Source organism: Rhincodon typus, chromosome 29, assembly GCF_021869965.1.
Source record: "Rhincodon typus isolate 14 chromosome 29, sRhiTyp1.1, whole genome shotgun sequence".
Taxonomy (NCBI): domain Eukaryota; kingdom Metazoa; phylum Chordata; class Chondrichthyes; order Orectolobiformes; family Rhincodontidae; genus Rhincodon; species Rhincodon typus.
In genome coordinates, this window is record NC_063360.1 from 33397740 (window position 1) to 33414664 (window position 16925).

Here is a 16925-nt window from a genome sequence, read left to right on the forward strand (position 1 = left end):
CAGTTGTATATACAGTTCCATCGTAACCTCCTTGTTCTTGTATTTGATGCTTCGACTGATTAAGGCAAGTATCCATATGCCTTCTTAACCACCTTATCTACTTGTCCTGCTGCCTTCAAGGTTCTATGGACATGCACACCAAGGACCCTGTGATCCTCTGTACCTCTTTGGCATCCTACCATTCAACATGTACCCCATTACCTGTTCAGTAGTGTATGGTCACAAGTTGCCCACAGCAGTTTTTCATGTGTGAACATAGGTGGGGAATGTTAGAAAGCTGTTGATGATGGCCACCAAGCTTAATTCCACCCTGCTCACATAAGTGCTTTCCAGTTATACAACCCTGTGTTATTGTGATGAAATCCAGGAGCCTAGAGTGATATTTTGGCTTTTCATGCCAACCACAGGTTCCTGAGACCATACCCTGAATTTTCATTCCTAAGATTTCCGACTTGTGAAAATTTCAGTTTCTGAAACCTGACTTGGGGGTTAAGGGGCCAGAAACTATCCTGGATAGTTGGATTTCATTTTGAGTAGATGTGTTTTAACTGGAGTTACAGAAAGAAATGGAGGTAGCACAGTGCTGGGTGCAGAGGTGTGATATGGGAATGGTCTGCTTAAGACTTTGCTGCAGCTGTTTGAAATTAAATTATAAAACCAAAGACAGCCTCCATCCACTCACCCCTATCACCATTCCCTGTACTTCACATTCACCTCATGACCTCCACCCACCCAATGTCATCTCATTTCCACCATATCAACTTGTGGTCTTTATCCATTCCATAGTCCTTTTATAGCCCCATGCCAACTTAGTATCAACTCATGTCAATCCATGCTCCCCACTACTCATTGCCCTTAGACCCTCCTTGCCAACACACCTACCATGGCCAGGATCTGTGCTGACATTAAATAAAATGTTCTTAAGCATAATTGATGAATTCATTATTTAAGAAAAGAACATACTTTTTTTTAAAAAAATAACATTCAGTGCATTTAAATTCCTTCAAGTACTTAATCCTTTATAAAATAATTCATTGTATTCATAGCCCCACTTTCAAAACTTTAAGTATTTGAAGTTTTCCATCAAACCAAGTATTGACAGGCACCCACTGTATATTGATAGGTTATGAAATCTGTCAAGCAGCTCAAATCCTATAGTGATAGTTCTCAGGCTTATGTTAACAGACAGAGTAAAATAGCAAGCACTGATTTTCTTTAAGTTTTTTTTCAAAAACTTAAAGGTCAGGAAATTTAAAAACTTTGATGTCTTGATAATCCTTCTGAAATTATGCACGTATTTTGCACAAGCTCATGTGTATTTTTGCAATCTTTACAGCACCCTTTTGTCTTTTGTGCCATCCATCAAAGCTTATTTTGCCAAAACATATATCTAAATTCAGTATGTCATAAGTCTTTTTTAGTTATTGCAATCTTTACTACAGCATTAAATTTTGTAAAATGAATAGATCATTTGAACTTGTAAAATTATATTTTGCTTGTTCGTATTGACGACAGTGTTGAAATTGATGCTCAGTTTTACTTCTAAAAGGGATTGATACCAGTTTCTCTAGTATAGCATAACTTTGACATTCTCTGAGGTGAGAGCAAGTTGGACATACAATAATAATTTTGATCCCTCACTGCCCTATGATATAACATACACCTGAGCTATAGCTGCTTGATCATAGTAGACCTATCTGTAACTCAAACCTGTTCTGCTATTCAATTTGTCCATTCCTGATCTGTATTTTGTCATCTGTGGTGGAAAATAAATGCAGGAGCAACATATAATGTTACAATGGGCCTCGTCTTTATAAATTTATGACATTTTATATCAATTTTAAAATACTGGTATGTTTTGCCAATGACTGAGGGAATAGTAATCCCAAAACAAATAAACCGTATTGATATTGCATCTCACTTTGGAGTCCAACTGCAGCAGTATATGTCCCTTTCTGTTTTCTATTCTTCTTAATTTCATGCCACCCATAATCAGACCTGATGTTGAAGATGGTGTGTGAATTGATCTGTATTAATTGGTAAAGGGCAACCATTGTCTTCAACATTTTTATGTAATTAATTTTTTCATTACAGACTGATTGTCGCAACTACATACGCATTCTCCAACGTTTAACTGAAACTAGAATGTACATTTGCGGAACCAATGCATTTCAGCCGACATGCGATTATTTGGTCAGTATACTTGTAGAGATTGGCATCACATTCACTCTTGAGTGATCAATACTTGAGTTTAAAATTATGCAATGAAGTGAGATGTGAGTTGAGGTCAATTCACGTTGTGATCTTTTTCAGCTTATTTCGTACCACACAATTTAACTGTAGGAAAATATTGACAAAGAATTAATATTGTAATTTATGTAAAAATTGTTATACGGAATCCTACCAGTACAGATCTTATGAGTAGCTAATCTAGTTCTACTTTGTGATAAACATGTATAAACATAAGGAATTATCTGCAGCTCATTGCCACTGTTTTCACTCAAGAAATATTAATTTTCACATTAGATTTTGTCAACAATAAGCTGGTTGCTGAGTAATAAGTTATCTTTATAAAGTAAGCCACATGATAAGTATCTATTCAATTGCAGTGAAACCTGGAGACATGGAAATGTACTGTGTAACCACAGTGAAATTCGAAATGTACCTTACACCTTAATACGCTGTACCGAATGAGGTGGCATTGCTGAAGTGATATGCAGGAACAGTTTCACTATGTAACATAGATTTTTCAGATTCCTGTCTCCAGTTTGTGGTTCCTTAGATATCACCACACCACATCACATCAGGATGAAGTGCTAGTGAAGGCAATTGTATTAATCAAGTCCACGTTCTTCTTTTGAAGATTCCTTATACAATTGATCGAGATTTTTTAAAATTAAAACTTTTTCATGTTCTTGCCTTGTGTACATTTTGCTCATAATTTTTATTCCTTTTCCACCCTCCACTCCGTACTGATACTGAAGGACTGACTCTTGCAGATGTACAGTCTTCAGATAATGTGTCCCAGGTGGCCATTCTTACTAGTAACCCAAGACAGTAAATATGATTCTATAAACATTGGCTACGAATACATGATATCTAGCCCCTTTCATTGCTAGTGGACTATTCTGCTGTGAATGTCATCACAGTTAAGTGTGTTCCCATTCAGGGTTCACACATACATTTTCAAACAAGAATTATATGATAGTGATCAGAACTGAAATATCTGATTTCTTTTTCTTCACTGCCCCACTCCGTTTCCAAACCTGGAAGATATGAAACTCTTGAGCTGGGCCAAACCTAGGTCACGGGCAGTTGACATAGTGTGCTACTCCACTGTGCACCTTGACATACTAGGTTTATGTCCTTGTAAATTTTGTGCTGGGGGAGTGGAAAAAGATAATTTTGTACCAAAGTAACACAAAATTATAGTTGTATCTGTGAATAAAATTGTGTGTTGTTAGCAAAGGATTAAAGAGAGCATTGAATTTGGCATTGCTACTCAACTTTATAAGAACTCATTGAATGATTGGACTATCTTGTGTTTTTTTTGTTCTAAACTGCAATTTTATAAGAAAACTTGTTCACACATTGTCATTGCAAACTTACCTCAGTTGAATTTAACATACATAAAATAACACATCTGTTATTTAATAGGTAATTAACAATGGCAAAATTGAACTGGAAAACAAGCCTGAAGAGAGTAAAGGACAATGCCCATTTGATCCTACTCAGGGATATGCCTCTGTTATGGTTGGTACGTAATGTACTTTTTCATCTTTGGAAATATTTTTGGTGATTTGTAGCTCTTGCACTGTAGTTGGGAGAGAACTTTCATTTATATCCTACCTTGAAGGGGAGGCAGTGGCGTTTTGTTAATGTTACCAGACCAGTGATTCAGACTAGTAATCCAAACGTTCTAGGGTCGAAGGTTCAAATCCCATTGGGGCAGGTGGTGAAATTTGAATGTGATTTTAAACAAAAACTGAAATTGGAGGTTGTGACGTTCTAGTAGCGTCCATGTAACCATTGTTGATTGTGGTAAAAATATATCTGGTTAACTGATATCCTTTAGAGAAAGAAATCAACCTTGTTGTTTTCAATCTAATCTGGCCTACATGTCATTCCAGACCCACAACAATGTGGTTGCCCTTTAAATACTCTCAGCAATTGGGAACTGGTAATAAATGCTGGCCTAGCCCACATCTCATGAAGAAATAAAACAAAAAATAAGCCCTCGTTGTGTCGAAGGAATTACTTTTGTACGGTAATTAATGCTATGTAGACAAACAGACAGCAAGATGCCAGAAACAGCAGTTTAGATAAATGGCCTGTTAATTTATCTTTGTTTGGGTGGCCATTGAGGCAGAATGTTGACCGAGACACGTGACCTTTTGTTCTTTGAATAGTGCCATGGGATCTTTTATGTGTGCCTGAACTGGCAGAGGGCCTCAATATAGCATCGCAACCAAATGACAGCAACACAGAACCTGCAATACCTCCATTGTACTGTAATTGAATATCAGACTAAAGATGCACGCATGTCTGGTTTGGACTTTAAGCAACAACTGATCAAAAGATTAGTGGATTGTGTGTTGTCAATGCTGAGATAGCGTGCCACGTTAAAAATGTTCACTATGATCCATCTACTTGCGCATGGATGCTCCAATGCCACAGTTGCAACAAGAAGTGACTAAAACAATTTCAGTGGTTATTTGGAATGCAGACTGTAGTTATATCTTATAATACACTCTACGTTTTTAGTATTCTGAAATTCAATGGGGCTGAATATCAAATGCCAGAGTTTCTAAAACTTTGGTGGAAGTCCTTGATGCAGAACACATTTTTATTCAGAATCTTACCAAGGATCAACGATTGTACTTGTTGACTAGATTCACTATTATAATGACATGAGTTACTGCAGTTGTCAAGATGGCTGCTTTATGATGTAGAGTGGTGCTAACATCACAGGTTCATTTCTCATACCAGTTGAGGTTACCTTGAAGGCTCTGTGCCTCAAACTCCCTCTCACATGAGGAGTGGTGTCCTGTGGGTTAAACCACCACCAGTTGTTTTTTCTAATGAGAGAGCAACCCTGTAGTCCTTTGGAACTGTGGTGACTTTACCTTTGAGGTTTTAGACATGCTCTTTGAGCTGGTGGGCTTGGTTGCAAACGTTTCGTCACCCTGCTGGGTAACATCGTCAGTGTGCCTCCAGTGAAGCGTCAGTGTTCTGTCCCGCTTGTTATTTATATGCCTCGGTTTGCTGGGATGGTTGGTATTACTTCCGGTTCAGTTTCTCAGTGGTTTGTACACAGGGTCTAATTCAATGTGTTTGTTGATGGAGTTCCGGTTGGAATACCAGGCTTTCAGGAATTCCCTGGCCTGTCTCTGTTTGGCCTGTGCGATTATGGATGTGTTGTCCCAGTTGAATTTGTGTCCCTCTTTGTCTGTGTGTAGTGAGACAAGTGAGAATTGTTCATGAATTTTGGTGGCTATTTGGTGTTCATGTATCCACATTGTCAGTTTTCTTCTGGCCTAGCCTATGTAGTGTTTCTCACAGTCCTTGCAAGGTATTTTATATATTACACTGGTTTTGTTGGTTTTGTTTATGGGATCCTTTACTATCGTCAGTAGTTGTCATAGGTTGGTTGTTGGTTTGTGGGCTACTCTGATATTGAGGGATGTGAGTAGTCTTGTGGTCATCTCTGAAACGTCCTTGATGTATGGTAGGGTGATTAGTGAGTCTGGTCATGTGTCTTCCTGTTGTGAATTGTCTCTAAGGTAACAGCGGATTGTGCTTTTTGGGTATTCATTCCTTTTGAAGACTCCGTATAGGTGCTCCTGTTCTGCTTTGCATAGTTCCGGGTTGCTGCAATGTGTTGTGGCTCATTTAAATAGTGTCCTGATGCAGCTCCGTTTGTGGGTGTTGGGGTGGTTGCTCGTGTAATTAAGTATCTGGTCCGTATGTGTGGTCTTTCTATATACGCTAATCTGGAGTTCCCCATTGTTTTTGCGTTCTACCTTTATGTCCGGGAAGGGTAGTTGGTTGTTCTCTTCTTCTTTTGTGAGTTTTATCCTGGTAAGAACGTTGTTTATGTGTCGGTGAGTTTCTTCTAGTTCTGTGCATTTAATATTCACGAAGGTGGCATCTACATATTGGATCCAAAGTTTGAGTTGTATAATGGGGAGCACTGTCCGTTCTAACTTTTGCATTACTGCTTCTGCAATCAGTCCTGATATTGGGGATCCCATTGATGTTCCATTGATTTGTTTGTATATGCTGTCGTTGAAGGTGAACTGCGTTGTGAGGCACAGATCTAGTAGTTTCATGGTGGTGTCCTTATTGATGTTGTTGGTGTCCTGGGTTGTCTGCCTATTGATTCGTCCAGTAATGTGCCAATTGTTTCTTTGGCAAGGTTGATGTTTATGCGTGTAAATAGTGCTACTACGTTGAAGGATATCATCATCTCATCCTCTTTAATCCTGGTGTCCTTGATGATGTCGAAGAATTCTTGGATGAGTGGATGGAGTGGGTAATGTTGTCCACGAAGTATTTAAATTTCTGTTGTAGTTCTTTGGCAAGTCTATATGTTGGTGTGCCTGGTAGTGAGACAAGGGGGTCTGAGGGAGACCCCTGCTTTGTGTATTTTGGGGAGTCCATAGAATCAGGGTGTGTTGGATCCCCATGGCTTCATTTTTTGGTAGTCTGTCTTGCTGTGTCTCCTGAGTTGTGTAACTTCTTCAGGGTTGTTGTAATCTGGTTCCCTAACTGTGGTGTCGTGTCTATTGGCATCTGTTGGTATGTGTCGGTATCTGCTAGTAGTGTATTAGCTTTCTCAATGTATTGGGCTCTATTGAGGATTACTGACATGCACCCTTTGTCCGCTGGTAAGATTACAGTGTTCCGTTGAGTCTTTCCAAGGCTTTCCTCTCTTCTGCATTGAATGTGTTCCACTTTCCTTTTTTGCTCAGTGTTGGAGACTATCGTCTGTCTGATGGTCTGTTGTACTTTTTCCATGAGTCCGTTGCTCTTTAGTGTTGATTCCAGTGCAGTCAGTCTTTTTGGTGTCTCTGTTGTTTTAATTAAGTCCGCATACTAGGACAGTCTTCTCGGTGTCCGTAAGTGGTCGGTCTGAGATGTTTTTAATCCATGAATCTGTTTTGTCCGTGTCGTTGATGTGAGTGATTTTGGACAGCTTTTCTTGTAGGGCTATTCTTTTCCTTGTTCTGGTCCTTTGTTGTTGTTTGCTGATGGCTTGTTGCAGTGTGGATGTCCATTCCTGGTCGGTTGCATTGGAGTACGGAGTTTTTTGGTGCTAAAACCACAACAGACCACAACAGGATGACATAACAAGACCAGACTCAGTAATCACCCTACTGTACAGAGATGTCCACGAGACTACTCGGAACCCTAGGTATCAGAGTAACTCACAAACCAACAAACCACCCTACAACAGCTACTGACGAACGTAAAAGATCCCATACCCATAACTAGCAAAACCAATGTAATACACAAAATACCATGCAAGGAGAGAAACACTACAAAGGCCAGACCAGAAGAAAACTGACAATATGGATACACGAACACCAACTAGCCACCAAAATTCATGAACAATTCTCACTTGTCTCACTACACATGGACAATGAGGGACACAAATTCGACTGGGACAACACATCCACAATCGCACAAACCAAACAGAGACAGGCCAGAGAATTCCTGGAGGCATGGTATTCCAACCGAAACTCCACCAACAAACACATTGAATTAGACCCTGTGTACAAGCCACTGAGACACAGAACCGGAAATAATACCAACCACCCCAGCAAACCGAGGCATATAAATAACAAGCAGGACAGAACACCAACGCTTCACCAGAGGCACACTGATGATGTTACCTAGCAGGGTGACGAAACATTACCAAACTCACCGGCTTGGCGAGCATGTCTACAACCTCATCCACAACCCAAGCTACAAATCTTCTTGAAAACTTTAGACTTTATCTTTATTATAGCTAACTGTACATCACATCTGGAGCAAAATTATGTGTTGTCCCACCTAATAGTAACATTATCCACAATGCAGAACCGAAATGAGAAGCATCGTTTAATAATAGACAAACACTCTGACCTCATGCCAGAATTTGGGCTCCAAAGCTACTAATGTTTCTTTTCCCAGAAAATTGCTTATTCTGGAATTCTGAAGTGAAACGTGATACCCTTGTTTAAAAATGGAGTAAGGCAAAAGACTGAAAATTACAGACCAATTAGCCTAACCTCGGTCATGGGTAAGATTTTAGAGTCCATTGTGAAGGACGACATTTCTGAATATTTGGAAGTACATGGTAAATAGGGCAAAGTCAGCACAGCTTCATCAAGGGGAGGTCATGCCTGACAAATCTGTTAGAATCCTTTGAGGAAGTAATGAGCAGGTTAGACCGAGGACAGCCAATAGATTTATCTACCTGGACTTCCAGAAGGCCTTTGACAAGGTGCCTCACAGGCAGCTGCTGTGTAAGATAAGGGCCCCTGGTGTTAGAGGCAAGGTACTAGTATGGATAGAAGATCAGCTGTCTGGCAGAAAGCAGAAAGTGGGGCTAAAAGGGTCTTTGAAAGGATGGTAGCCAGTGACGAGTGGTGTTCTGCAAGGGTCAGTGTTGAGACCACAACTTTTCACTTTATACATTAAAGATCTAGATGAAGGAACTGAAGGCATTCTGGCGAAGTTTGCAGATGATACAAAGATAGGTAGAAGGACAGGTAGTATTGAGGAGGTGGGGAGGCTGCAGAAGGATTTGGACAGGTTAGGAGAGTGGGCAAAGAAGTGTTAGATGGAGTACAGTGTGGGAAAATGTGAGGTCATGCACTTTGGTAAGAAGAGTAGAAGCATGGACTATTTTCTAAATGGGGAGAAAATTCAGAAATCTGAAGTGCAAAGGGACTTGGGAGTTCTATTCCAGGATTCTGTTAAGGTAAACTTGCAGTTTGAGTCAGTAGTTAGGAAGACAAATGCACGTTTGACATTTATTTTGAGACAACTTGGATATAAAAGCAGGGATGTATTTCTGAGGCTCTACAAGACTCTGGTCAGTCCACATTTGGAGTAATGTGCGCAGTTGTGAGCCCCATATCTCAGGAAAGATGTTCTGGCCCTGGAGCAGATTCAGAGGCGGTACATGAGGATGGTCCCAGGAATGAAAAGCTTAACGTATGAAGAACATTCAAGGACTCTGGTCTATACTCGATGGAGTTTAGAAGGATGAGGGGGGAATCTAATTGAAACTTACAGAATCCTGAATGGCCTGGACAGAGTGGATGTTGGGAAGATATTCCCATTGGTAGGAGAGACTAGGACCTGAGGTCACAGCCTTAAAGGGGAGACCTTTTAGATTGGAGATAAGGAGAAACCTCTTCAGCCAGAGAGTGGTGAATCTATGGAATTCCCTGTCACAGAAGGCTGTGGAGGCCAGGGCATTGAGTATATTTAAAATGGAGATAGATAGTTTCTGGATTGTCAAGGGGATTGAGGGTTACAGGGAGAAAGTGGGAGAATGGGGTTGAGAAATATATCACTCATGATTGAGTGGCAGAGCAGACTTGATGGGTTGTATGGCCTAATTTCTGCTCCTATGTCTTATGGTCTAACTTGAGAATGGTAAGAAATGCTCTGCAGGTTGAGCAGCAGTTGAAGCATCAAGTGCATCATGGTTGCTCCTAGTCTACTAGAGTATTTTGTTTAACACATCAGGCTCAGAAGTGATAGAACAAAATGGAGCAGATAAGTGAGAGAGTTCCACCCAGTGTGGTATTGCATCAAAAAAACAATTTATTTTATGTCAGACCTGATCTTGGTCTGTCATCGGCTAATCTTAACAAGAACAACAGTGGGAAGATGTAATTATCCTCAATATCCACCAGCTTGGAAGTAGGTGGTGTGGACCAGTCCCACTCCTATTTCTCCACCTCAGCCCCAACCCACCCATCAAATTGAACCTGGATTGTGGAAACTAGTGCTTGCACATGATGGCCATTTGGCTAATGTCAGAAATCTCTCCTTCTTTAGGCTCCGAAAACTTGTGTTTTCAAATAAACCTGTTGGACTATAACCTGGTGTTGTGTGATTTCTGACCTTGTCCACCCCAGTCCAACACCGGCACCTCCACATTTGGCTAATGCACAAGAAGTTAAGTTCTGGCTCAGCCAGTGACACCCACGTTCCCTAAATCAATAAGCCAAAATTGTGTGCACCTACGGAGGACAGAAAAGGCCTCTGCTTAAAGTCACTTCTGAAAGGCAACACCTTAGAGTGTCAGCCTTAACTTTGTGATGAAGTCTCTGCCATACAATTCGAATACATGCACTTTTGACTTCTCTGAGAGTCCTACCACAGAGTCACAGCTGACACCATTTCATTGTGAATCACATGCTTCAAGAGAACTGGATAGAGAGAGTATGTTGTGTAATTTAGATTCTAAGCTGGATAAAGTGTGTAAACTGAGATACAAAGATTCATTTAGCCAGCTGGATACAATGGGGTGAGCAGAAATTGGAAATCTAACTCAAATTCTATTCATTTGAGTTTATTGACAGTACAATGTGTGATAGCTGTAGTTTCAGTTGATTTTTAGATTAACATAATTTCATGTATTTTAGATGGAGAATTCTACTCTGCAACAGCCAATAACTTCCTTGGCACTGAGCCTATTCTATTGCGTAGCCTGCAAAACAACCTGAGGTCTGAAAATGGGATTTCCTGGCTAAATGGTGAGCACAATTCTTGTGTGTGACGCTGAAAGTCCCCAGCGGCTCCTTTTCACCATTCGAGTTTTATTTCATTGTTTGGGGAGAAGCACAGTGGAGAACATGTAAACTTTGGTTTGTTGTGTCAACTACAAAATTGAAGACGGGAGTGTAATGTAAAACTCAGAGGAATTTTGTTCACTGATTATTTGTTTTTATTTTGCTGCAGAAAGGCTGCTCAAGTCTGTTAACCACTTTAAAACAAAAGTAATAAAATGAAATCAACCAATTTTTGTTTGGTGTTTTTGAGAATGAAAACACTGGTTCAAATGTTCTTGTTTACTAATGATACTGTTACAAATAAGACCATCTTGGGATGCTGTTACTCAAAAGCTGAAGCACAGGGGTTTGTGAAAAATTCTCCCAACAAAACCCTGTGTCATCAAAGTGAGAAGTTTTGATTGAGAAATTTCTGAATGAAGAATATGGGTCCAGCAAGATTCGATGCAGAGCAAGCCTGTCTCTGTTAGTCACAATAATAATGTGTTTCAATTGACTTTATTTACTGGGTCCATTCTTGGTATGTTACTGCCTTAACTTGTTTCACAATGGACATTTACAGCTGACAGACTTTTATCTCATCAATCTGGGCAAGATTTGAACTAAGTGTCTTGCTGCTTGATTACTCAAGGTTCAATTATTAACAACTTCCTGGCTCACATGTTAGTACAAGCTAAGCTGATTAAATGACCAACTTGTCTCCCAAAAATTCAAATTTATTCAGTAGCTGATACATGGTTCTCCTAACCCTTGATTTGCCTTTCCTGTGTATAGGTGCATGGCCTCTATTTAATCACTGTTGGTAATGCACTGAGATTGGAAACTGGGCAGAGTTGGGAAATCAAATCTACTTGTTACACTGTCTGATTTGTTTAACTTGGGGAAATCATATCTAAGATCATAAATTATGTTCATAGCAACAAGTGATGGGAATTTTACAAATTAAATATTTATTTTGGATTGAACCAGATACTATAATTTTTAAAATACTTACCTTTATAGAACTGGTTTTATATTTGCTAACACTATAATATTACTGCCACAAGACATTGTTTCTATCATTTTGACACTTCGAAGAGTTGTGTTTCAGAATACATTTTTCTTGTTGTCTATATAATATCGTCAACTTGATATGCAGATTGCAGATTTCCTAAGCAAGCATTGAAAAAATCACAGATCTGGCAGCATTTTAGGGAAACATTAATGTTTCAAGTCCAATATGACTTCTTCTGTACTCTAAATCTCTCTTTGTGGAGTTGATCATTTTTCTTTGACAAATTAATCACTTTCACTGGATTGTTGGATTAATGTACTTTTTTAAAAAACAGATCCTAATTTTGTTCATTTGGATGTGGTGCAAGAGAGTGAAAATACTGATGGAGATGATGATAAAATCTACCTTTTCTTCAGTGAAACTGCTGTTGAGTTTGAATTCTACAATAAACTTGTGGTTTCAAGAATTGCCCGAGTATGTAAGGTGGGTGCTGACATAAAGTACTCTGTAAAATTCTGCAGTGGCAGAATTTAATTGTGTTATTATTAATAATATGCTCAGCAAAATGATAGTGTTGCCATGCAATGCATTGAACACCTGGGCATTGGTATGAATCAAACCTAGACTGATGGGATAGAACTGACCTCAACTCACTAAATGAGTTAATTTTGAATACTTACAGCTCAATTTTAATTCAATACGGATCCACAGCATTCAAACTTGTCCCAAATTGAATTTCATTGCCACTAAAGCAAACACAGAAACCCAGCAGCATCTATGGAAAGAAAACAGAGTTTTCATCTCGAGTGGTCACAGGACTCAACGTTAACTCTGTTTTCTCTCCTCAGCTGTTGCCAGGCCTGCTGAGTTTCTCTCGCAATGTCTACGTTTGTTTATTTCTCATCTCCAGCATCCACAGTTCTTTGCTTTACATCATTGCCACTAATCCCAGTATGTAGGAAAATGGGAGAGCTCATTTAGAATTGAGACAGATCTTTGTGTTTGAGTAAATAAAACTTTATGCTGCATCTAATCTTGCTGTATAAGATCTGTGATTTGCTGAATGCTCGGTTTCTCAGCACTGATGTCCCTCCTTTCAAAGAATTTAAGCAGCTAAGAAGAAAAGGCATGCTAGAAATACAGGGCAGTCCAACAAAATCAGACAATTCATCCAATGTATGCTGTGCAAAAGTGTACAGTTTTGATGTATCACTCAGCCTTAACAATCAATGTTAGAACACGCAACAGGTGACTCTTTGCATTCAAGAAATGACCAACTTCAATAAAGAAGGCAAACCAACAATAACAAATGTTCCTCTCACTAATCAAACAAGATTCCTTTTTAAGAAAAAGCCATAAAGCAATCCTCTGGTTGTTGCATGACTCTCTGGTAGAGTGATTTAAACTTCACAGTTGCATTGAATGCACACATTGCTTTTATTGTATTTACTAGCAGTACAAGTGATATTATAACAGGCTCACTGTGCAGGAGGAAACGCTGAATGTGGGAGGTCTTGACTCTTGAGAAGTCTATCTTCTGTTGCTAGTGATTAAGTAATGTCAAAAGTTGAAGTCAAGAAGAAGCATACGCACCCAACCAAAAGGGACTGAAGTGATCGTACACATTCCAAAAAAAAAATTGTTCCACCCAATACATACAACTGATCACTGCAGCTGTTTTCAGGATAATTGCTTAATTATATCAAACTAAATTATTAATGTGTGACTGAATTTATTTTAAATCAGAGCAAAAATGTGCTGAAAATGTGCAGGAGGTCATAAACTGTTTTCAAGTTAATTACTGTGTCCTGTTTAACTAGATTATAAACCTGTGACTGAATATACTCTTTCAAAACAAAAAGAGTGCTGAAAGCACAGAGTAGGCCAGATATAAATGAAAATTTACCAAAGATTAACATTGAGCTGACAGATTTCATCAGAGACTGTTTTCTCATCACCAAGTGCCACAATGTTTAGTCTTTTTGCCCACTGAACCAAATGGGACTTCTAACTAATTTTTTTTTCTAAGTCATAATGGACCTTATATTAGCCCCATTCCCAAGTCAGATAGGAGAGACTTTATGGGAGTTGAAAGCACTGTTTTTTTCCTCCCATTTGCTGTGCCATTTCTCCACCCCAGCATTCTTAAATGTGAATCACTCACTGAGCATTTTAAGTAGTACCATTGACAAAGTTTGGACATCTGGATATCTTCTGCTAATGATCAATGTATCATAAAATGAGTTTCTGCTGATGTTTGCCTATTATTTTGGATTTAAGGGTGATCGTGGCGGCCAGCGGATTCTCCAAAGGAAGTGGACCACCTTCCTGAAAGCCAGCCTACTGTGCTCTTCCCCAGACTCAAACTGTCCATTTAACATCATTCAAGATGTTTTTGTGCTGAGGACATCAAACTGGAGGAATAATATTTTCTATGCAGTTTTTATTTCTCAGTGGTAAGGTTGGACAGAATTACATAATTATAATCCAAAGGAATGATGTTGATAAGATTGTGTAATCCTAGTTTTGTAACTAAAGTTGAATAAATCAGTGTCCCCAGTGGTTGTATTTCCTCAACAGCTGTTTTTGCCTTTTTAACTTGTGTTGGGTGGACTCATCAATAGCATTCACTAGATATAATGCTAATGAAGATATTGAATGGGCTCTTTTTAATACTTCAAAATTGAGGTATTGCAATTTGCTTGGTTGGTTGTTTTTACCTGGTAACAATTATTCAATTTCAGAAAATATTTCCTCTTTATTTCCCCCTCCTATCCAAACAAAACCTCCGTTCTACTGAGGTAATATCCGTGGGGACCCAGCTGTTTGCTGGTAACTTGCCCAAATGATCATTGTCAATACAGTGTGGAGCTGGAGGAATACAACAGGCCAGGCAGCATCAGAGGAGCAGGAAAGTTAACGTTTTGGGTTGGGACCCTTCTTCAGAATTAGGGAGGGGAAAGGGAGCTGGGAAATAAATAGAGAGAGGAGGGGTGGGGCTGGGGAAGGTAAGTGGGATGGTGATAGGTGAATGCAGGTAGGGAGTGGTGGGGATTGCTCAGTGGGATGGGTGGGACAGACAGTTGGGAGAGAAGATGGACAGATTGTGTTAGGTCAAGGAGGCAAAGATGAGAGGGAGGGTTGGACATGGGATGAGGCCAGGGGTGGGGATATTTTAAAACTGGTGAATTCCATGATTAAGCCATCGGGCTGTAGGCTCCCAAGGCCAAATATGAGGTGCTGCTCCTCCAGTTTGCGTACCTTCTGGTCGCCAACCATTTTAACTCCCCTTCCCACTCCCTGAGTGATGTCCATCCTAGGCCTCCTCAAGTGCCACAATGACACCACACACAAACTGAAGGAGCAGCACCTCATATTCAGTCCACCTGCTGTGGGTTGACCCACAATGCCATGAGAGAGGGAATTCTAGGAATTTGACCTAATGACAATAAAGGAACAGCGATATATTTCCAAGTCAGGATGGTGAGTGACTTGGAGGGGAACTTGCAGGTTGTGGTGTTCCATATACCTGCTACTCTTGTCTTTCTAGGTGGAAGTCGTCTTGGGTTTGGAAGGTGCTACCTGAGGATCTTTGGTGAACTTCAAGTACATCTTGTAGATAGTATGTGCTGCTACTGCTGAGTAATGGTGGTAGAGGCAGTGGATGCTTGTGGATGTAGTGCCAATCAAGTGGGCTGCTTTGTCCTTGATGGTGTCAAGCTTCTTGAGTGTTTTTGGGGCTGCACTCATCCAGGTAAATGGGGACTATTCCATCATACTCCTGACTTGTGCCTCCTGGATGGTGGACAGGCTTTGAGGCTTTGACAGGAGGTGAGTCACTCGCCACAGTATTCCTAGCTTCTGACCTGCTTTTGTAGCCACAGATGTTATGTGGTGAGTCCAGTTGAGTTTCTGGTCAATGATAACCCCTGGGATGTTGATAATCTCCAGAGTTGCCCTGTATGGTTCATAGCATTTTTTGCGCTAGATGTGGCAGACAAGGGAACTTGGGGGTCCTATTAGACAGGGTTGTGCACAAGTGGGACACCCTCTTCCCTCAGGACAAGCAGAGGAGGTCATGACAACGGATCATGCCAGCCTGGTCCAAGGTTTCCTCCTGGGTCAGTGCAGTCTCAGCTGTCTGAAGAATGCACAGAAATGTAAGAAGAAAGTCAATAATCTTCTCCATTCTACCAGTGTAAGTGCCATTATCTTACCTCTGATATCTCACATTCATTCTATCTCGACTTATGTACCCACCTTTTACCAAAGCTTATACTCTACCACTCTTGCCTGCACTCACTCGGTCTCACCAGCCTAACGCTTGACACCACTAACCTTGTATGCCCTCTGCACTGACTGCTTACTAGCTCAGTACAACTCAACACCTGCACTCAAAGTAAAAGCTTTGCCATCTAATTTCATCTCCCATTATACCTGCCTCTCTGTCATTCCAGGAGGAACAGAGCCCACAGTAAGGTAGAAAGTGTCTAGATGGGTGTTGGGTTGCCCAACATTTGACTCGTCAACTCTTACGTGTAGAGAATCCTTACTGTGACCCCACCCCAAGCAGCTGACTGATCGTGTGCAAGCCGCTAGACAGGGGCTGCCCTTTATTTACTACATAGGTACTCCCAGAGCAAGGGCTGTCTCCCTTGACTTGGCTGAGGATGGCTGAGAACTATGACAAATTTTCTGGCTTTGTGATTGAGCTAAAATGGCAAGACAATGCATCAGTACTGTGAGCTTGATATCTCTGGTTGAGGGGATAGTGCACAAAGGCAAGGCACTGCAAGACAGGGATGCTGTGAACATCGAGGTAGGCTTAGAGTGAGTGGAGCCTATGACAGTAAGTGAATAGACTACAGATGCAACCTGGTCCAGCCCATGAGCTGGGTGTATCTCCCTCAGCACTGGATTAAATTGCAGCATGAAAGTTGATAATCTAACCTGAGGTGCAGCAATAAAGTGCAAAAACATTCTGTAAGTGGATCTGAGATATGTCATGAGGGTCTTAGAGACTGGCACATGTTGGATGCAAATGTCTGTGGACGTAGGCTGCATGTGGGCACTGCCATGCAGCTTGCCCTGAGATGTTGGTGCCTGGTATCCAACATTTGAGGTCCTTTCAA

At 40.4% G+C, this 16925-nt stretch overlaps 1 protein-coding gene across 1 annotated transcript in view; it reads left to right on the forward strand.

The window, feature by feature from the left end:
- The window catches only part of LOC109938277 (semaphorin-4E-like), an 81734-nt gene that overhangs the window by 52500 nt on the left and 12309 nt on the right, over window positions 1-16925 (forward strand). Inside the window, exons 6-10 of the mRNA XM_048614299.1 lie at window positions 2095-2193; window positions 3658-3757; window positions 10653-10763; window positions 12128-12276; window positions 14074-14249. Of these exons, the coding sequence (XP_048470256.1) occupies window positions 2095-2193; window positions 3658-3757; window positions 10653-10763; window positions 12128-12276; window positions 14074-14249 (635 nt within the window). The remainder of the gene's footprint in view (window positions 1-2094; window positions 2194-3657; window positions 3758-10652; window positions 10764-12127; window positions 12277-14073; window positions 14250-16925) is intronic.